This window comes from Pristiophorus japonicus, chromosome 18 (genome assembly GCF_044704955.1).
Source record: "Pristiophorus japonicus isolate sPriJap1 chromosome 18, sPriJap1.hap1, whole genome shotgun sequence".
NCBI classification, from domain to species: domain Eukaryota; kingdom Metazoa; phylum Chordata; class Chondrichthyes; family Pristiophoridae; genus Pristiophorus; species Pristiophorus japonicus.
Genome location: NC_091994.1, coordinates 107641016 through 107663928, shown reverse-complemented (window position 1 = coordinate 107663928; position 22913 = coordinate 107641016). Strand labels below are relative to the sequence as shown.

Sequence of the window (22913 nt, the reverse complement as noted above, 5' to 3'; positions counted from 1 at the left end):
CATTTATTTCAGCGGTTTGTTTCACTCGGAATATTTGCACTACTTCACAGATCGAAATCAAAAGCCCTTCTGATTCCCATCAACCGACACCAGTGCTTGCTGGGGCGCAATCGAAGAAATTAAAAAAGAAACTAGTTCAGAAAAGGCTAACTTTTTCAAGCCGAAGCTCATCCCAAACATCAACATCTGAAGTTAAATTAAACATTAAGAACATCGCCTCATCCAGTGGTTGAACAAGTTTGTTCAAAAGTTAAAGTATGATGTTACACCATAGGATCATTTGTACACTGGTAGATGAATAACCTGAACACAGTTGGTAAACAGGGTACGTCAGCCAATGAGTTGCTCAGTCACCGCGGAATTACAAAGCCACTTTAACCAGGTCAACCCTATACATGAAAGTGCGGATAACCACGAATGCCCTTGTACGTGGTTCAGGCACAGTGTAAGGAGGGGAAGGGCATTCTGTAATCATATGAAAGTTATGGGTCTTAAATATATTTTTTAAGTCACAAAATACTATTTAAGTGTTCGCTTGGCTCAGTGGTAGTATTCTTGTTGAGAACATTGTGGGTTCCAGCCAAAATTGCAAAGTGCCGGAGTACAGCGGGACCTGGGGGTCCTGGTGCATGAAACACAAAAGGTTAGTATGCGGGTACAGCAAGTGATCAGGAAGGACAATGGAATTTTAGAACATAAGAATTAGGAACAGGAGTAGGACATCTAGCCCCTCGCCATTCAACAAGATCATGGCTGAACCGGCCGTGGACTCAGCTCCACTTACCCGCCCGCTCCCCGTAACCCTTAATTCGCTTATTGGTTAAAAATCTTATCTATCTGTGATTTGAATACATTCAATGAGCTAGCCTCAACTGCTTCCTTGGGCAGAGAATTCCACAGATTCACAACCCTCTGGGAGAAGAAATTCCTTCTCAACTCGGTTTTAAATTGGCTCCCCCTATTTTGAGGCTGTGCCCCCTAGTTCTAGTCTCCCCGACCAGTGGAAACAACCTCTCTGCCTCTATCTTGTCTGTCCCTTTCATTATTTTAAATGTTTCTACAAGATCACCCCTCATCCTTCTGAACTCCAACGAGTAAAGACCCAGTCTACTCAATCTATCATCATAAGGTAACCCGCTCATCTCCGGAATCAGCCTAGTGAATCGTCTCTGTAACCCCTCCAAAGCTAGTATATCCTTCCTTAAGTAAGGTGACCAAAACTGCACGCAGTACTCCAGGTGCGGCCTCACTAATACCCTATACAGTTGCAGCAGGACCTCCCTGCTTTTGTACTCCATCCCTATCGCAATGAAGGCCAACATTCCATTCGCCTTCCTGATTAGCTGCTGCACCTGCAAACTAACTTTTTGGGATTCATGCACAAGGACCCCCAGGTCCCTCTGCACCTCAGCATGTTGTAATTTCTCCCCATTCAAATAATATTCCCTTTTACTGTTTTTTTTTCCCAAGGTGGATGACCTCACATTTTCCGACATTGTATTCCATCTGCCAAACCTTAGCCCATTCGTTTAACCTATCTAAATCTCTTTGCAGCCTCTCTGTGTCCTCTACACAACCCGCTTTCCCACTAATCTTTGTGTCATCTGCAAATTTTGTTACACTACACTCTGTCCCCTCTTCCAGGTCATCTATGTATATTGTAAACAGTTGTGGCCCCAGCACCGATCCCTGTGGCACACCACTAACCACCGATTTCCAACCTGAAAAGGACCCATTTATCCCGACTCTCTGCTTTCTGTTAGCCAGCCAATTCTCTATCCATGCTAATACATTTCCTCTGACTCCGCGTATCTTTATCTTCTGCAGTAACCTTTTGTGTGGCATCTTATCGAATGCCTTTTGGAAATCTAAATACACCACATCCATCGGTACACCTCTATCCACCATGCTCGTTATATCCTCAAAGAATTCCAGTAAATTAGTTAAACATGATTTCCCTTCATGAATCCATGTTGCGTCTGCTTGATTGCACTATTCCTATCTAGATGTCCCGCTATTTCTTCCTTAATGATAGCTTCAAGCATTTTCCCCACTACAGATGTTAAACTAACCTATAGTTACCTGCCTTTTGTCTGCCCCCTTTTTTAAACAGAGGCGTTACATTAGTTGTTTTCCAATCCGCTGGTACCTCCCCAGAGTCCAGAGAATTTTGATAGATTATAACGAATGCATCTGCTATAACTTCCGCCATCTCTTTTAGTACCCTGGGATGCATTTCATCGGGACCAGGGGACCTATCTAACTTGAGTCCCATTAGCCTGTCCAGCACTACTCCCCTAGTGATAGTGATTATCTCAAGGTCCTCCCTTCCCACATTCCCGTGACCAGCAATTTTTGGCATGGTTTTTGTGTCTTCCACTGTGAAGACCAAAGCAAAATAATTGTTTAAGGTCTCAGCCATTTCCACATTTCCCATTATTAAAGTCCCCTTCTCATCTTTTAAGGGACCAACATTTACTTTAGTCACTCTTTTCCGTTTTATATATCGGTAAAAGCTTTTACTATCTGTTTTTATGTTTTGCGCAAGTTTACTTTCATAATCTATCTTTCCTTTCTTTATTGCTTTCTTAGTCATTATTTGCTGTCCAAAATTTTCCCAATCTTCTAGTTTCCCACTAACCTTGGCCACCTTATACGCATTGGTTTTTAATTTGATACTCTCCCTTATTTCCTTGGTTATCCACGGCTGGTTATCCCTTCTCTTACCGCCCTTCTTTTTCACTGGAATATATTTTTGTTGAGCACTATGAAAGAGCTCCTTCAAAGTCCTCCACTGTTCCTCAATTGTGCCACCGTTTACTCTGTGTTTCCAGTCTACTTTAGCCAACTCTGCCCTCATCCCACTGTAGTCCCCTTTGTTTAAGCATAGTACGCTCGTTTGAGACACTACTTCCTCACCCTCAATCTGTATTACAAATTCAACCATACTGTGATTGCTCATTCCGAGAGGATCTTTTACTAGGAGATCGTTTATTATTCCTGTCTCATTACACAGGACCAGATCTAAGATAGCTTGCTCCCTTGTAGGTTCTGTAACATACTGTTCTAAGAAACAATCCCGTATGCATTCTATGAATTCCTCCTCAAGGCTACCCCGTGCGATTTGATTTGACCAATCGATATGTAGGTTAAAATCCCCCATGATTACTGCCGTTCCTTTTTCACATGTCTCCATTATTCCCTTGATTATTGCCCGCCTCACCATGAAGTTATTATTTGGGGGCCTATAAACTACGCCCACCAGTGACTTTTTCCCCTTACTATCTCTAATCTCCACCCACAATGATTCAACATTTTGTTCATTAGAGCCAATATCGTCTCTCACAACTGCCCTGATATCATCCTTTATTAACAGAGCTACCCCACCTCCTTTTCCTTCTTGTCTATCTTTCCGAATTGTCAGATACCCCTGTATGTTTAAATCCCAGTCTTGGTGCCCCTGCAACCACGTTTCTGTAATGGCCACCAAATCATACCCATTTGTAATGATTTGTGCCGTCAACTCATTTACTTTATTTCGAATGCTGCGTGCGTTTAGGTAGAGTGTTTTACTACTAGTTTTTAAACCATGATTTTTAGTTTTGACCCCTCCTGCAGCCCCTTTATATTCATACATATTGTCCCTTCCTGTCACCTTGTGGTTTACACTTACCCCAGTGCTACTCTGCTCTGTTGCCTCCTGTCTTTTGCATTCTTTCTTGGGGTCCTGTTCATCTGAGTTCTCACCCACTCTAACTAGCTCAGAGCCCTCTCCTGGGTTCCGAATATTCCTTGCATTGAGGCACTGAGCTTTCATGCTTGCCTTTTTATTACACTTTGACCCTTTAGAATTTTGCTGTACAGTGGCCCTTTTGGTTTTTTGCCTTGGGTTTCTCTGCCCTCCACTTTTACTTAACTCCTTTCTGTCTTTTGCTTTTGTCTCCATTTTGTTTCCCTCTGTCTCCCTGCATTGGTTCCCATCCCCTTGCCATATTAGTTTAACTCCTCCCTAATAGCACTAGCAAACACTCCCCCGAGGATATTGGTTCCGGTCCTGCCCAGGTGCAGACCGTCCGGTTTGTACTGGTCCCATCTCCCCCAGAACCGGTTCCAATGCCCCAGGAATTTGAATCCCTCCCTGCTGCACCACTGCTCAAGCCATGTATTCATCTGAGCTATCCTGCGATTCCTACTCTGACTAGCTCGTGGCACTGGTAGCAATCCTGAGATTACTACTTTTGAGGTCCTATGTTTTAATTTAGCTCCTAGCTCCTTAAATTCGTCTCGTAGGGCCTCATCCCTTTTTTTTTTACCTATATCGTTGGTACCAATGTGCACCACGACAACTGGCTGTTCACCCTCCCTTTTCAGTATGTCCTGCACCCGCTCCGAGACATCCTTGACCCTTGCACCAGGGAGGCAACATACCATCCTGGAGTCTCGGTTGCGGCCGCAGAAACGCCTATCTATTCCCCTTACGATTGAATCCCCTATTACTATTGCTCTCCCACTCTTTTGCCTTTATTGCAAAGGGGATAGAGTATAAAAGTAAGGAAGTCTTGCTACAGTTGTACAGGGTATTGGTGAGGCCACACCTGGAATACTGCGTGCAGTTTTGGTTTCCATATTTAAGAAAGAATATATTTGCATTGGAGGCAGTTCAGAGAAGGTTCACTAGATTGGCTCCGGAGATGAGGGGGTTGACTTATGAGGAAATGTTGAGTAGGTTGGGCCTCTACTCATTGGAATTCAGAAGAATGAGAGGTGATCTTATCGACACGTATAAGATTATGAGGGGGCTTGACAAGGTGGTTGCAGAGAGGATGTTTCCACTGATAGGGGAGACTATAACTAGAGGGCATGATCTTAGAATAAGAGGCTACCGATTTAAAATGGAGATGAGGAGAAATTTCTTCTCTCAGGGTTGTAAATCTGTGGAATTCACTGCCTCAGAGAGCTGTGGAAGCTGGGACATTGAATAAATTTAAGACAGAAATAGACAGTTTCTTAAACGATAAGGGAATAAGAGGTTATGGGGAGCGGGCAGGGAAGTGGACCTGAGTCCATGATCGGATCAGCCATGATCGTATTAAATGGCGGAGCAGGCTCGAGGGGCCAAATGACTTATTTCTGCCCCATCTCCTATTTCTTATGTTCTTGTGAGACGAGAAACAAGGTCCCATCTGCCTGTTCACGTGGAATTAAAAGATCCCACGGCACAATGGAGAAGAGTAGGGAGTTCTCCAGGTGTCCAGGGCAACATTTAGCCCTCAGTCAACACCACCAACAGCAGATTAACTGCTCATTTATATCATTTACTTGCGTTTCAAAAATTGGCGGTTACATTTGCTTGCATAACAGTGACTGCACTTCAAAAGTAATTGACTGACTGAAGCGTTTAAGATGCCTCAAGGACAGGGAAAGTGCTGTAAAAATGTTCTTTATTTCTTATAAAGCGTTCTTGTATCATCAATTATTTACTAGTTCTGTAGTATTGTGAATGTTTCAAAGTTCAGGATGTTCATTTATCTTTGTGCAAAAAAGTGTAAATTTTGGTCCAAGAAGGAGGAGCTTATACCCTGTGTTTGTTGTTAAATCTGGTGTCCACCAAATGACTGGAATGGAACCAATTATTCATATCAATTGGTAATAGTGCCGTCTTCCTGATAACACGACCAAAGTGCAAGGTATCAACACACAAGGCATTTCAGATCAGGATTTCTGTCCTACTACATAATCAAGGAATCATGGAAGATCAACTGGCCTCAGAACAGTCTAGCAAAAGAAAAGGGGTGAGTTTCAGTTTTCCTTGGTCATTTTCTATGGGCTCAATTTTCCCGGGTCATTTGTGCCATTTTTTTCTGGTGTGTTTATTTTTTTTCAAAGTTTCCCCCTGCGATCTCCACCAGTGTAACTGAATTAGTTACGATTTTTCGAGATGAGTTTTTTTTTTGAAGTAATAGGGGGCTGTTCCCTCATGTCTGCGCTGTTTTTCATAATTTTTCGCAGTTTGGCCAAAAATGTTTCCTCCTTGGTTGGCATATCTGGCCACTCCCGAAAAACCTTCTGGTGAGTTAGCAGAAAGCAGCGCACATTGACAAATCGGTGCTGAAAGACGCCATTGTTTTTAATCGAAGATTTTGGAGTGAGTCAAGGACACTCTAAAAATCAGTAATAAAGTTCAACTTTTTTTTACCTATCAATGTAGTAAATGGAAGTTTTTTTGATTTCAGAAGTTTTCATTTTTTTTTACTCACATGCCACCACACTTTGGCCGGCAGAATCGACCCCGCACCTGGACACAGGCGCTTGGGGCACGGCTGGAAAACAAGCCCAGGGGGGAGAGAGGGTGGTGCCGACCGATCGGAAGGCTTATGCACCGAGCCCGGGGAGTGAGGTGCCGATCGGAAGGCTTCTGAAGACTGCAATGAGTTTGGGGGGGAGGAGGGGGGTGGGGAGAGAAGGAGGTGCCGATCGGAAGGCTTATGCACACTGAGCCCAGGGAGGGAGGTTCTGATTGGAAGCCTTCTGCACTGAGCCCAGGGAGCGAGGTGCCGATTGGAAGGTTTCTGAAGACTACAATGAGTTTGAGGGAGGAGGGTGGGGGGGGGGGGAGAGAGAAGGGGAGAAGTCACAAGACTGCAATTAGTTGGTGGGAGAGAGGAGAAGTTTTAATAATCGAAGAAATAATGGAAATGATTCAGTTTTAATGTACAATATATTTTATTCAAAAGTTTAACAGTTTGTACTTAAGTTAATTTTCATAAAAATTCTTCTTGTATCAAACTTTAAAGTTTTCAGTTATGATCACTTACAAACTTTAAGATTAAGATAACTTAAAAACTTTAAGATCATTTACTAATAAATGTGTAAATTTACATAACTTACAAAGAACTTTTAATTTGAGAACAACAGTTACAACAGTGACAATAACAACAACAACAGCAGCAGCAAAGAAAGGCTGCACCCATCTCTCCTCCACCTTATTCTAAGACCGCCCGCTGCGCTTGTTCTTGGTGGCGCAGTGTTTCTGGGGTTGGTACCAAGCTTATTCTTTCTAAGATCTCGGGTACTGCGCACCTGTTGAGGAGGGGGCGACAGCATCAGGCGGCAATGTGGAGGGCCCAGGTGGCAATGTGGAGGGCCCGGCTTGGGGCTCTTCAGAGGCTGGTGTGGGAGTGGCAGTTGATTCTGTCAAGGGCGCAGGGTCTGGGCGTGTTCCCTTATTGCAGCAGCTAACTCCAACATGCCGTCCCTCGTGCGCCCAGACAGTGTCTCGATGACCTGCAACATTCCCTCCCTCATGTTGAGCAAAATTGTCTCAACGACCTGTGACATTCCCTCCCTGATGTTCCCTGACAGCACATCACCTACCTGTGACATTCCCTCCCTCATGGTCACTGACATCGTTCCCATTGCTCGTGAGATTGCTGTTGTGTGTCTGTAAAGCATGCACTCCCATGTTCCGCCACCAGGGAGTGCATCCCCTGAAGTCCCAAGGGATCCCAGCATCTCTTGGGAACATTGTATATAAGCCGGCCCCTAAGGCCTGCTCCTCACCCTGGAGTGTCTTAATAAAGACTGAGGTCACTGATACTTTAACCTCCCTGCGTGCAGTCTCATCTGTGTCAGGAACACAATAACTGGCGACGAGTATACGAATCCAACGCAAAGATGCAGCAAACTGTGGGCATCCTGGAGAAGTTCGCAAAGGGTGAGGACTGGGAAGCCTATGTCGAACGGCTGGACCAGTACTTTGTAGCCAATGAGCTGGACGGAGAAGGAAGCGCTGCAAAAAGGAGAGCGGTCCTCCTCACGGTCTGCGGGGCACCGACCTACAGCCTCATGAAGAATCTTCTGGCTCCAGTGAAACCCACAGATAAGTCATATGAGGAGCTGTGTACACTGGTTCAGGAGCATCTTAACCCGAGGGAGAGTGTGCTGATGGCGAGGTATCGGTTCTACACGTGCCAGCGATCTGAAGGTCTGGAAGTGGCAAGCTATGTCGCCGAGCTAAGGCGAATTTACAGGACAATGTGAGTTTGATGGCTACCTGGAGCAAATGCTCAGAGACTTTTTTGTACTGGGCATTGGCCACGAGACCATCCTGCCAGCACTCAAACCATTACACTGGAATGTCCCAACAGCACTCAAACCATTAGTCACGGAAGGGGCTGTCACCGCAATGAGCGGCACCTCCTCCAAAGTCAGTAAAACAGTGGGAGCTTCATCCAGCTCCATCCCCCCCCCTCCCCCTCACCCCCATTCTCTTGGCCTGGAGGGTGGGATTGGTAGATGTTCTTCTCTTCAGGCTGGTCCTCATCTGAATTTTCTTCTGCATCATCAGGGTCAGCCTCAAGTTCTGCAAAATATAACAGAACACAGACAAATGGTTAGCAGCAGAGGAGGGGCAGGGTGGGTGGCATGAGTAGGCTCACACAGCACAGGCAGCAGGCTGACTTGAAGGACCACGATGAATGATAGCACATTGTATCAACCAAAACGTAGCTGACAGAGACATCCCCAGGAACCGAAGCATAGCTAGCCCGTGCAGTACATAACATTTAGCAAAGCCAGATTGTGGAATTTGCAGGACTCACCCTCTGCCTCGCGTGTGGGCCCTGCTTGTGCAGTGGTGGTTGCTTTTCTCCAGGCAGGACCCATCAAAGCAGCGACCCTCTCTTCCAAGTGAGTCAGTGGCTGCAGATTTGAGTTCGAGTTCTTCTCCTGTTCGAGTTCTTTCCCTTTTGTTGTGTGCCACTTTTCTCTGCAAAGATGAAAACATAACTTTTTAGATAGGATGCCTTTCTGCTGGGTGTGACATATACACTGGTCACATTTACAATTGCAAATGTATTGAATAAATGAAAATATTACTTAGATTAACTACTTGACCACTGCACTCAATTGAAGTCAGAGGCTTCCTTCGTACGAACGCCTCTGTCCCGAAAAAAATCTAGCGCACAGGGACCTGTCCTCGAGGTACGTAAGTCCAAGCTGGAGACAAGTGGGCCTGGACAACCAATCACAATGCAGTATTCTCATTGATAATAATGGGAACTCCGTTTCTTCGAGTTCCCATTACTATCAATGAGAAAAGCTCCTTAAACACCCAAACACAACATATTAAATAAATAAAACACCTCACATATTTAAAATTAATTAAAATTAAAGTTAATTAAATGTTTTTAAAAATATATTTTTTTTTGAATTTTTTTTAATGTGGTTTAAAGTAAACTTACCTTAATGGACAGGGTTTTAATGTAAAAATGTGTTTCAAAGTTTAATTTTTATATGTTTTAAAACTCTTACGCTGGTAAAAGTAAGCTTTGCACCTGCTTTTACCAGGTGTAAGAGTTTGATGGACATTTGCTGGGCAGGAGTTGGACAGATCGCCCAATCTCTCCCGCGCGGATGTCCTTCCTGCGGGGATGCGTTCGATGTGTCAAAACAAATCTTAACCGATCGGAAAAGCTGGTTTTTGGTACATGCACATCGTGCCCCAAAAACCGGTGCTTGCGAGGCCCTGCCTGGTCCGTGCGCACTCCGTACGCACCCAGTGAGGCCAGGATTTTAGCCCCAATATCTTGACTGTAGGGGTTTGAATATAAGAACATTGTATTTAAACCAGTTCAGGAATAGGAAAGAGACTGACAAAATGGATCCAGGCAAGTTGTTCGATCAGCCTTTTTATGAATGGTGTTATTAATCCTGGTTAAGCAACACCTTGATTATAAAACTCTACTCCTTGTTTTCAAATCCCTCCATTGCCTCGTCCCTCCCTATCTCTGTAACCTCCTCCAGCCCTACAACCCACCTAGATGTCTGTGCTCCTCTAATTTTGGTCTCTTGAGCATCCCTGATTATAATCGCTCAACCATTGGTGGCTATGCCTTCAGCTGCGTAAGCTCTAAGCTCTGGAATTCCCTCCTAAACCTCTCCGCCTCTCTTTCCTCCTTCAGGACACTTCTTAAAACCTACCTCTTAGCTGCCCTAATTTCTCCTTTGTGCTTGGTGTCATAATACTCTCCACTTCTCTACCTCTCGTTCCTCCTTCAAAACACTCCTTCAAAACATAGGGTGTCATGTATGTAACCATCATATAACTGTAACCTTCATGTAACTGTAACCTTCATGTAACCACTGCACACTATATATATTCTAGAAATGCACATCTTGACCACAAGGAGTGAACTTGTGGGAGACACCCCTCACCTGGGCATTCAGGTATTTAAAGGGAGGTCCCATACAGGGTCAGCATTTCTTGGTCCTGGGAATAAAGGTTAAGGTCAGGTAGTGACTGTGTTTGCAGTACATGTCTCGTGTTATTTTGTAGCAAGGTGCAGGGACACCACATTTGGCGACGAGAAACGGGAATCACCGAACCACGAGGATGGCCACCAGTAGCACAGAGGAACGTTACTGTGTGGGTGAGGACTGGGATGATTTCGTGGAGAGACTCCAGCAGAGCTTTGTCACGAAGGACTGGCTGGGAGCGGTAGCGGCCGACAAGCGGATGGCGCATCTACTGACTAGCTGCGGACCAAAGACATATGCGCTGATGAAAGACCTGCTCCCACCCCAGAAGCCGGTGGACAAGTCCTTTGAAGAGCTCAGCCAGCTGATAAGTGAGCATCTCAAACCAGCGAGTAGCGTACACATGGCCCGTCACCGGTTCTATACACACCGGCGTCGGGAGGGACAAAACATCTCGGACTTCGTTGCGGACCTGCGGCACTTGGCCAGCCTCTGTAAGTTCACAGACGCCTGCATTGGGGAGATGTTAAGGGATTTCTTCATTGAGGGCATTAGTCATGCTGGGATTTTCAGGAAACTCATAGAGACCAAGGACTTGACTTTAAAAAGGGCAGCGTTGATAGCTCAGACCTTCATGGCAGGGGAAGAGGAGACCAAGCTAATTTACGCGCGCAGCCCTGGTTCCAACGTGGTGATGGACCAGGGAGTTAACATTGTGAATGCGGCTCAGGACCCCGCAGGCAGGCAAGGGCATTTCAAAACCGCGCAGGCAGCAACAGACTCTAGGGTGGGCCCGCAACAGGGACAATGGAAAGGGGATCGGCAATTCACACCATCACGAGGAACAATGCGTCCCATGATGGGACCATTGACACCCACCATCAGAATGCTTAGAAACAACCAAAGGGACAATCAGAGAGGAATGTCTGGTAACAGTCCTTTTGTTAACAACAATCTCAGCTCATGCTGGAGGTGCGGGGGTAGACATACTAAAAAAGCTGCAGGTTCCAGCAATTTATCTGTAGAAATTGTAATGTCAGTGGACATTTGGTCAGAATGTGCAGAAAGGCTGTAGCGAGGCTAATCTACGAGACAGAGGAACCAGTCGAGGGGTCTGCAATGCAGGATGATGCTTGGGGCAAAACCATGGATGCTGAGGTTCAGCGGGTTCATGTGGCTGACGTCCACAGCTCATACACTAAAACGCCACCCATGATGATGATAGATTGAGTAGACTGGGTCTTTACTCGTTGGAGTTCAGAAGGATAAGGGGTGATCTTATAGAAACATTTAAAATAATAAAAGGGATAGACAAGATAGAGGCGGAGAGGTTGTTTCCACTGGTCGGGGAGACTAGAACTAGGGGGCACAGCCTCAAAATACGGGGGAGCCAATTGAAAACAGAGTTGAGAAGGAATTTCTTCTCCCAGAGAGTTGTGAATCTGTGGAATTCTCTGCCCAAGGAAGCAGTTAAGGCTAGCTCATTGAATGTATTCAAGTCACAAATAGATTTTTAACCAATAAGGGAATTAAGGGTTACGGGGAGCAGGCGGGTTAGTGGAGCTGAGTCCACGGCCAGATCAGCCATGATCTTATTGAATGGCGGAGCAGGCTCGAGGGGCTAGATGGCCTACTCCTGTTCCTAATTCTTATGTTCTTATGTTCTTATGATGAAAGTTTTATTGAATGGCATGGAGCTGGACACAGGAGTCAGCCAGTCACTTATGAGCGCCCAACAATTTGAGAGACTATGGCCACACAAGAGCTAGCAGGCTCAAACTGGAACGCATTGACACGCAGCTGCGGACGTACACCAAAGAGATCATCCCAGTGCTAGGCAGTGCAAACTTGGTGGTAACACATAATGGATCACAGAACCGGCTGCCACTCTGGATTGTCCCGGGAAATGGCCCCGCACTTTTGGGGAGGAACTGGCTAGCTGAGATGAACTGGAAATGGGGGGATGTGCACGCCATTTCATCTGTGGAGCGAAGTTCATGCTCACAGGCCCTACAAAAATTCAGGCCACTGTTTCAACGCGGTGTCGGAACTTTCAAGGGCACCAAAGTAGTGATAGGCATCACCCCAGACGCCAGACCACAATGCACCACAAAGCCAGAGCAGTGCTGTATGTGATGCGTGAGAAAATTGAAAGTGAATTGGACAGGCTGCTCAGAGAGGGCATAATTTCGCCCGTGGAATTCAGTGACTGGGTAAGCTCCATCGTTCCTGTCCTTAAAGCGGATGGCTCGGTCAGGATTTGTGGCGACTACAAGGCCACCATCAACCGAGTGTCACCGCAGGACCAATACCCGCTCCCGAGAGCGATGGACCTTTTTGCCACGCTGGCAGGTGGCAAGCTGTTCACTAAATTGGACCTCACTTCGGCCTACATGACTCAGGAACTAGCTGAAGAATCCAAGCTTCTGACCACCATCACGACGCACAAGGGGGTTATTTATCTACAACAGGTGTCCGTTTGGCATTCGTTCGACGGCTGCTATCTTTCAGAGGAACATGGAAAGCTTGCTCAAATCCATTCCTGGAACAATCGTATTCCAAGATGACATCCTAATAACGGGTTGAGACACCGAGGAACACCTCCGCAACCTGGAGGAGGTGCTACGCCGACTGGACCAGGTAGGCTTGCGGCTGAAAAAGGCCAAGTGTGTGTTTTTGGCCCCAGAGGTCAAGTTTTTGGGCAGGAGGGTTGCCACAGACGGGATCCGGCCCACCGAATCTAAAACGGAGGTGATCCGTCGTGCGCCCAGGCCCGGCAACACATCGGAGTTGCAATCATGCCTGGGACTTTTGAACTATTTCGGGAACTTTCTGCCGAACTTAAGCACATTGTTGGAGCCGTTACACGTGCTCCTGCGCAAAGGTTGTGAATGGTTTTGGGGGGACTGTCAAGAACGGGCTTTCAATAGGGCGAGGAACCTGCTTTGTTCTAATAAGCTGTTGACCTTGTACGACCCCTGTAAAAAACTGGTTTTAATGTGTGATGCATCATCCTACGGGGTTGGGTGCGTGTTGCAGCAGGGCAATGATGAAGGCCAATTCCAACCGGTGGCTTATGCCTCCAGGTCGCTCTTCCAGGCAGAGCGTGGATACGACATGGTCAAAAAGGAAGCACTCGCTTGTGTTTATGGGGTGAGAAAGATGCACCAGTACCTTTTCGGTAGACGGTTCGAGTTAGAAACGGACCACAAGCCATTAACATCCCTGTTGTCCGACAGCAAGGCTGTCAATGCCAATACGTCAGCTCGCATACAGCGATGGTCTCTCACGCTGGCTGCGTATGACTACACCATACAGCACCGGCCAGTCACCGAAAATTGCGCTGATGTGCTCAGCAGGCTCCCACTGGCCACCACGGGGGGGGGGCGTTGGAGCAAAGCACTGAGATGGTCATGGCCGTTGAGGCTTTTGACACCGCAGGCTCCCCTATCACAGCCTGCCAGATCAAAATCTGGACCAACAGAGACCCCCTTCTGTCTATGCTAAAGAAATGTGTTCTGACTGGGGATTGGGCGCCTGCACACGGGGCGTGCCCCGAGGAGGTCAGACCGTTACACAGATGGATGGATGAGCTCTCCATCCAAGCCGACTGCCTGCTATGGGGCAGCCAGGTAGTCATGCCCCAGAAAGGAAGGGAAGCATTCATCAGGGAACTCCACAGCGAGTACCCTGGCATCGTGCTAATGAAGGCCATTGCCCGGTCACATGTATGGTGACCGGGAATTGACTCAGACCTGGAACACTGGGTTCACAGGTGCACGACGTGCGCCCATCTGGGCAATGCCCCCAGGGAGGCCCCACTCAGCCCGTGACCTTGGCCCACCAAGCCATGGTCACGTATTCACGTAGCCTACGCGGGCCCGTTCATGGGAAAAATGTTCCTGATTGTTGTCGATGCATACTCAAAATGGATCGAGTGCATCATATTAAACTCGTGCACGACATCCATCACCGTGGAGAGTCTGCGTACAGTTTTCGCAACCCACCGCTTGCCAGACATTCTGGTCAGCGACAATGGCCCATGCTTCATCAGCCATGAATTCCAGGAGTTTATGTCGGGTAATGGTATCAAACACGTCGGGATAGCGCCGTTCAAGCCGGCTTCCAATGGCCAGGCGGAACGTGCGGTCCAAGTCATAAAACAAGGCATGCGCCGTATCCAAGGACCCTCCCTTCAGTACCGCCTATCGTGCCTCCTGCTGGCCTATAGGTCCCGCCCGCACTCGCTCACGGGAGTCCCGCCAGCTGAACTCCTCATGAAACGCACGCTTAAAATGCGACTATCCCTCATTCATCCAGCCCTGGCAGACATTGTTGAGGGAAAGCGCCAGTCCCAAACCGAGTGCCATGATCGAAACTCAAGGGGAAGGTGTATAGAAATGGATGACCTGGTATTTGTTCTTAACCATGCTTTGGGACCCAAGTGGCTTGACGGCACCATAATTGGCAAAGAGGAGAATAGGGTCATAGTGGTCAGACTCAACAATGGGCAGATTTGCCGCAAACATTTGGACCAAGTAAAGAAAAGGTTCAGCATAGACACTGAGGAACCTGAGGAAGAGCATGAGATGTCACCCACACCACTGCCAGTGGACGAGCAACAAGGGACATTTACCAGCATGCACAGTCCCTGCGGCCAGCCCGGACAGGCCGGAACCACCTCAGGTGACAGAGACGCATGCCTAGGCTCAGCAACCAGAGCCCCAACTGCGGCACTCCACGAGAGCGTATCGACCACCTGAAAGACTTGACCTTTGACACAAAAAGACGTAAGGGGGGAGGTGATGTCATGTATGTAACCATCATACAACTATAACCTTCATGTAACTGTTACTTTCATGTAACCACTGCACACTGTACATATATCCTAGAAATGCACACCTTGACCACAGGAGGTGAACTTGTGGGAGAAACTCCTCACCTGGGCATTCAGGTATTTAAAGGGAGGTCCCATGCAGGGTCAGCACTTCTTGGTCCTGGGAATAAAGGTTAAGGTCACATAGTGACTGTGTCTGCAGTACATGCCTCGTATGATTTTGTAGCAAGGTGCAGGGACACCACACAGGGCTCCCAAAACAAGTGCTTTACTCGGAACTCCTTCACAGCAAATGAGCCAAAGGTGAGCAGAGGAAACGTTACAGGGACACCCTCAAAGCCTCCCTGATAAAGTGCAACATCCCCACTGACACCTGGGAGTCCCTGGCCAAAGACCGCCCTAAGTGGAGGAAGTGCATCCGGGAGAGCGCTGAGCACCTCGAGTCTCATCGCCGAGAGCATGCAGAAACCCAGCGCAGGCAGCGGAAAGAGCGTGCGGCAAACCTGTCCCACCCACCCTTTCCCTCAACGACTATCTGCCCCACCTGTGACAGGGACTGTGGTTCTCATATTGGACTGTCCAGCCACCTAAGGACTCATTTTAAGAGTGGAAGCAAGTCTTCCTCAATTCCGAGGGACTGCCTATGATGATGAAAACATACCTTTTTGACCAAGCTTTTGGTCACCTGCCCTAATTTCTCCTTATGCGGCTCGGTGTCAAATTGGGTTTGATAATGCTCAAGTGAAGCACCTTGGGATGGTTTACGATATTAACGGAGCTATATAAATACAAGTTGTTGTTGTTGTTGTACTATTCTGTCGCAAAATTCGGCCTTTAAAGAGTTGATGTGGTGATCTTATTTTTCCCTAGCGTTTGACCGGCACCCTGGCCTTCGCTACTCTGGTATCTGCCTTCGGGTCGTCCTTCCAATACGGCTACAATGTTGCTGTTATCAACTCTCCGGCTGTGGTAGGTTATTAAAATATTTATATTTTTCATTATTCCTTCCGAGACTGCGCAAATGGACTTCAGTGAGCAAGAAAATTAGAGATAAAACCTGTCACCAGTGAGTGTTCAGACAGCTCACAGAGCTGGCAATTTGTGCAGTGAAGCAAACAACCTGTGTGTAAACAATAGGAGAGTTAAAGAAATATCCCTGGGATTTAAAAAAAATCTAATTCAATCGATTTAGTTGGTTATATTCAAGGCTGATGTTCAATTGAATATTGGTAAGACCAAAGCTGAACTACAACATTGTATATCCCTCTGTGGCATAAGAATAAAAAGGAGCTTGCTGTGCGCACATTGGCTGCCGCGTTTCCACGAGTGATCATGGAGCGACGTGATCGGGGTCCAGGAGAGGCGTGAGTTCGAGTCCCAGAAGAGGTGAGGGCCCAGGGGCAGCACGGACCAGCCCACACTGCGATGTGTGTGCACATTAGGTCCGTGCAGCAGAGCTGGTCTCCAGTTGTCTTGGTCAATCCTTGCCACTGGACCAAGACCTAGCTCTGTCAAGCGCGTGTGGTGGCTGGTGTGCAACGGAAACCACACGTTAAAAAAAATCCACGCACATGCATCTTCCACCCTTCAACATGTAGTTCGGGACCTGGAATATTAGGTCCTTCATTGAAACACATGTGAATTCATCCCTTTTTGGCGTGGAATCAAGTCATCCTCGATATGAGGGACCACCTATGATGATGAAGAATAAAAAAGGGAAGGTGGCTCAACCGTGGCTAACGAGGGAAATTAAGGAAAGTGCTAAATCCAAGGAAGAGGCATATAAATTGGCCAGAAAAAGCAGCAAACCTGAGGATTGGGAGAAATTTAGAATTCAGCAGAGGAGGACTAAGGGTTTAATTAGGAGGGGGAAAATAGAGTATGAGAGTAAGCTTGCAGGGAACACTGACTGCAAAAGCTTCTATAGATATGTGAAGAGAAAAAGATTAATGAAGACTAATGTAGGTCCCTTGCAGTCAGAATCAGATGAATTCATAATGGTGAACAAGGAAATGGCAGACAAATTGAACAAATACTTTAAGGAAGACACGGATAACCTCCCGAAAATACTAGGGGACCGAGGGTCTAGCGAGAAGGGAGAACTGAGGGAAATCCTTATCAGTCAGGAAATGGTGTTAGGGAAATTGAAGGGACTGATGGCCGATAAATCCCCAGGGCCTGATAGTCTGCACCCCAGAGTACTTGAGGAAGTGGCCCTAGAAATAGTAGATGCATTGGTGGTCATTTTCCAACATTCCATGGACTCTGAATCAGTTCCTATGGATTGGAGGGAAGCTAATGTAACCCCACTTTTTAAAAAAGGAAGGAGAGAGAAAACAGGGAATTATAGATCGGTTAGCCTGACATCAGTGGTGGGGAAAATGCTGGAATCAATTATTAAAGATGTAATAGCAACGCATCTGGAAAGCAGTGACAAGATCTATCCAAGTCAGCATGGATTTATGAAAGGGAAATCATGCTTGACAAATCTTCTAGAGTTTTTTGAGGATGTAACTAGTAGAGTAGATTAGGGAGAACCAGTGGATGTGGTGTATTTGGACTTTCAAAAGGCTTTTGACAAGGTCCCACACAAGAGATTAGTGTGCAAAATTAAGGCACATGGTATTGGGGGTAATGTATTGACGTGGATAGAGAACTGGTTGGCAGACAGGAAGCAAAGAGTAGGAATAAACAGGTCCTTTCAGAATGGCAGACTGTGACCAGTGGGGTGTCGCAGGGTTCAGTGCTGGGACCCCAGCTATTTACAATATACATTAATGATTTAGATGAAGGAATTGAATGTAATATCTCCAAGTTTGCAGATGATGCTAAGCTGGGTGGCAGTGCAAGCTGCGAGGAGGATGCTAAGAGGCAGTAGGGGGACTTGGACAGGTTAGGTGAATGGGCAAATGCATGGCAGATGCAGTATAATGTCGATAAATGTGAGGTAATCCACTTTGGTGGCAAAAACAGGAAGGCAGATTATTATCTGAATGGTGACAGACTAGGAAAAGGGGAAGTGCAAAGAGACCTGGGTGTCATGGTACATCAGTCATTAAAGATAGGCATGCAGGTACAGCAGGCAGTAAAGAAAGCAAATGGCATGCTGGCCTTCATAGCAAGGGGATTTGAGTATAGGAGCAGGAAGGTCTTACTGCAGTTGTACACGGCCTTGATGAGACCACACCTTGAGTATTGTGTGCAGTTTTGGTCTCCTACTGAGGAAGATCGTGCTTGCTACTGAGGGAGTGCAGCGAAGGTTCACCAGACTGATTCCCGGGATGGCAGGACTGACATGAGGAAAGTCTGGATCGGCTAGGCTTATACTGACTGGAATTTAGAAGAATGAGAGGGGATTTCATAGAAACTTATAAAATTCTGACGGGACTGGACAGGTTAGATGCAGGTAGAATGTTCCCGATGTTGGGGAAGTCCAGAACCAGGGGTCACAATCTAAAGATAAGGGGTAAGCCATATAGGACCGAGATGAGGAGAAACTTTTTCACCCAGAGAGTTGTGAACCTGTGGAATTCTCTGCCACAGAAAGTTGTTGAGTCCAGTTCGTTGGACATATTCAAAAGGGAGTTAGATGTGGCCCTTACGGCTAAAGGGATCAGCGGGTATGGAGAGAAGGCAGAGGTGGGGTACTGAGGTTGCATGATCAGCCATAATCATATTGAATGGCGGTGCAGACTCGAAGGGCTGAATGGCCTGCTCCTGCACCTATTTTCTATGTTTCTAATCCATTGCCTTTGGTCTCTGCCACAAACTCCGTTCCCTAGCCACCGACTCCATCCCTCTCCCGAGCATCAGTCTGAGGCTGAACCAGACTGTGTGCAGACTTGGCGCCTTATTTGACCCTGAGCTGAGCTTCCAAATACATATCCGCGGCATAACTAAAACCGCCTATTTCCACCTCCGTAACATCGCCCGTCTCCGCCCCTGCCTCAGCTCATCTGCTGCTGAAGCCCTCATCCATGTCTCTGTTACCTCTAGACTTGACTATTCCAATGCACTCCTTGCTGGCCTCCCATATGCTACCTGCCTGTGTCCTAACTCGTACCAAGTCCCGCTCACCCATCAGCTCTGTACTCGCTAACCTACATTGGCTCCCAGTTAAGCAACGCAAAACGGTGATAATTTTCATTGTGGAATTCAGCTAGACATCAACAGATTTGACAGGCAGACTTTATAGCCATGCCAAACCTGTGAAGGCCAGGGACACAGATTAAAACCCACCATAAGTTTCCACTTGCAGGATGCTCCAATTCTGATCATTTTTGCTTTGAATAAGGCCAAATCTTGCTTGGACGACTGCACCATTTTCTATCAAGCCTTTAGTGCTTTCCTTTCTAATAAATGCACCATTTTATAGTGCACCCCGTCTCAATTTTTTGCTGTTTTGAGGAAGGCCAAAATTTATTCGACAAACACATTGTTATTAATGGGGCTATAAAGTCACACGGATCAATCTCCCAAATGGATGCATTCATTTAATTACAAACTGGGGGAGTTGGAGAGTAGATGGAAGCCAAAAGACCTTGCCTGACCCAGTTCAGTAGTGTCAGCCATGGTTCAGTGGGCAGCACTCTCGCCTCTGAGTCAGAAGGTCGTGGGTTCAAGTCCCACTCCAGGAACTTGAGCACAAAAATCCAGGCTGACGCTCCAGTGCAGTGCTGAGGAGGTGCCGTCTTTCGGATGAGACATTAAACCGAGGCCCCGTCTGACCTCTCAGGTGGATGTAAAAGATCCCATGGCACTATTTCGAAGGAGAACAGGGGAGTTATCCCCGGTGCCCTGGCCAATATTTATCCCTCAATCAACATAACAAAAAATGGATGATCATTATCACATTACTGTTTGTGGGAGCTTGCTGTGCACAAGTTAGCTGCCGTGTTTCCTACATTACAACAGTGACTACACTCCAAAAAGTGCTTCATTAGCTGTAAAACGCTTTGGGATGGCCGGTGGTTGTGAAAGGCGCTATATAAATGCAAGTCTTTTTTTCCTTCAGCTGGTATCTGCTGCTTCTGTCTAACAACAACACGTAGATCAAATGTTTGCCTCAGCATAATCCAGTGTGAAATATTCAATTCACTCAAGAATAGGTAAAATAACTGAACTGCAAAATACTATTCATCACTCAACCATACATTTTCTAAGCAGCCCACTTCTCAATTCACAGTACAGGCTGTGTTAATGCAAACAATATCATAAAAATCACTGAACTACATAATGAGACTTCCAGGCAGTAAAACAACCTCTTGCTAAGGTCATCTATTTCAGTTCCGACACACCTTCTACGATATTTCGGTAACGCTACATCATTATAACAAGGGGTAATGACAACAAACATTTTATACGTGTATTAAATATCGAGTGCTGATGTTCAGCTTTCAAGATGAATTACGTATAGAGGAGGTGTTGAAACAGAGAAATGTTCAATTATAAAATATGATTCCCTTTTAATGATGGGGAAGTCCAGAACCAGGGGTCACAGTCTAAGGATAAGGGGTAAGCCATTTAGGACCGAGATGAGGAGAAACTTCTTTACCCAGAGAGTGGTGAACCTGTGGAATTCTCTACCACAGAAAGTTGTTGAGGCCAATTCACTAAATATATTCAAAAAGGAGTTAGATGAAGTCCTTACTACTAGGGGGATCAAGGGGTATGGCGAGAAAGCAGGAATGGGGTACTGAAGTTGCATGTTCAGCCATGAACTCATTGAATGGCGGTGTAGGCTAGAAGGGCCGAATGGCCTACTCCTGCACCTATTTTCTATGTTTCTATGTTTCTATGAGGGCCCTAAGCAGAATGACACCCTGTAAATAGTATCGGGACTAGTCTGTGATACATTCTTACGACGTCACTAAGAAACACACACTCCAACACAGAAAACCTGTCATCGTGTGACCTTGTCACGTGATCCTTTTCTCACTTACACCAGTAGTTGCATTACCACATTGGTCCATGAGGGGGGAGCTCGATTACACAGTCTTGCTTGTGAGTTTGCAGGTTGTGGATTTAAAGCTCACTCCAGGATTTGAGCATATAATCTGCACCAACATCTCTGTGCAGTACTGGGGGAATGCTCGATTATTGGATGTGCCACTTTTTCGATGAGACAGTGAAACCATGGCCCTATCTAGCTGTTCAGGTAGATGTAAAAAAAAATGCCATGGCACTATTTGTAGAGAGCAGGGAGTTTTCCCAATATCCTGGTTGTAATGTATTTGTTTCATGGGTTCTTTGTTTAAGAATTTATGGCTACACATTTATTAGCAAAGGTTTAACAATCAAACTGAACATGACCGGTTCACCCACCAGGCTCACAACTGCATGCCTCATCGTGGAGAAGCTGAGTTCAATTAACCAGGGTTTTACTGAGTCTTGTGAACATCACGTGACTGGCTAAGTCCATCAGCGCAACAGCTCCACAACTCTTTTGTGGGGGGTGGGGGGGGGAACAAAATAAACATGAGATCAAGTGCCCCCTGATCTGGACCAATTGGAGTAGCAGTGAGTGGCCCGGTGTCACCTGACAGAAATCAGCCCCACAACTCTTTGGGGCAAACATAAACATTAAATCACGTGCCCCCCACCCCGATCTGGGGGACACTCCAAACATTTCCAACATTTTTGTTTTTGTTTTTTTGGGGGGGTTTTTTTGTATTTTTGTAGGTTTTTTTTGGTTTTTTTGGGGACATTAAAACCATATATTTTACAAGTGCCCCCTATAAAAGGGGAGGGAGACACTAAAAATCCGGCAATTAAAGCAAATTAAACTTTAAAACATATAAAATCAAATTAAAATTTGGTTGCCGGGGGTAACGATGCACTCCAGTCCCTCCGGCGCCCACCTCTCGCGGAAGGCCGCAAGCGTACCGGTGGACACTGCATGCTCCATCTCCAGGGATACCCTGGCGCGGATGTACGCGCGGAAGAGAAGCAGGCAGTCGGGCTGAACGACCCCCTCGACCACCCGCTGCCTGGACCGGCTGATGGCACCCTTGGCCGTGCCCAGGAGCAGTTCTACGAGGAGGCCCTCGGACCTACCCGCTCCCCTCCGCACAGGGTGCCCAAAGATCAGGAGTGTGGGACTGAAGTGCAACCAGAAATTGAGGAGCAGCCCCTTTAAATAATGAAACGGGCTGCAACCTCGCACACTCCATAAAAACATGGAACACGGACTCTTCCAGACCGCAGAAATTGCAGGCAGCCTGGGAGCCCATGAACCGGCTTAAAAATTTGTTGCACGGGACTGCTCCGTGCACCACCCTCCAGGCCAAGTCCCCGATGAATAGTGGGAGGACTCCCGTGTAGAGTGCACTCCATCGGGGACCCCCGCCTCCTCCGGACGGCACGATGCAACAGCTCCACAAGCCTGTGAGCATGCTCATAGGTGCATACATTACACCGGCTAGTAGTCATCCCTCAACTATCACCCCCAAAAAAACGATTACGCAGTTATTTCATTGACTACTCTTTGTGGAACTTTGCTGTGCGCAAATTGGCTGCTGCAGTTCCTTGTATAACAACACTTCAAAAGTAATTCATTGGCTGCAAAGAGTTTTGAGACTTCCTAAAGGAACTAAATAAATGCAAATTCTTTCTTTCCTGAGCATGATGTAAAGTGCAACAGGCGCTTATCGTTATTGTCAAAATGTCACGATGATAAAGCCGATGCCTCCAGTTCCTCTTTACGCCAAAAGAAAATCTATTCCTCAATTGAAATCCAATGTAACCAACGTTGGCAACTCAGTCCTGCGATGATGACGCTGAATGCTCTGAACATTGTTGGTGTTTTGACGATTCTTTT

General features: G+C 46.6%; 1 protein-coding gene across 3 annotated transcripts in view; it reads left to right on the top strand.

The window, feature by feature from the left end:
- The window catches only part of slc2a5 (solute carrier family 2 member 5), a 61952-nt gene that overhangs the window by 5270 nt on the left and 33769 nt on the right, over positions 1–22913 (top strand). The window contains exons 2-4 of one of the 3 annotated variants that reach the window (XM_070860505.1): positions 51–325; positions 5654–5792; positions 15965–16063. In XM_070860505.1, coding sequence (XP_070716606.1) covers positions 5748–5792; positions 15965–16063 — 144 coding nt within the window. In that variant the 5' untranslated portion in view covers positions 51–325; positions 5654–5747. The remainder of the gene's footprint in view (positions 1–50; positions 326–5653; positions 5793–15964; positions 16064–22913) is intronic. The other 2 variants (XM_070860504.1, XM_070860506.1) reach the window with 2 other exon arrangements.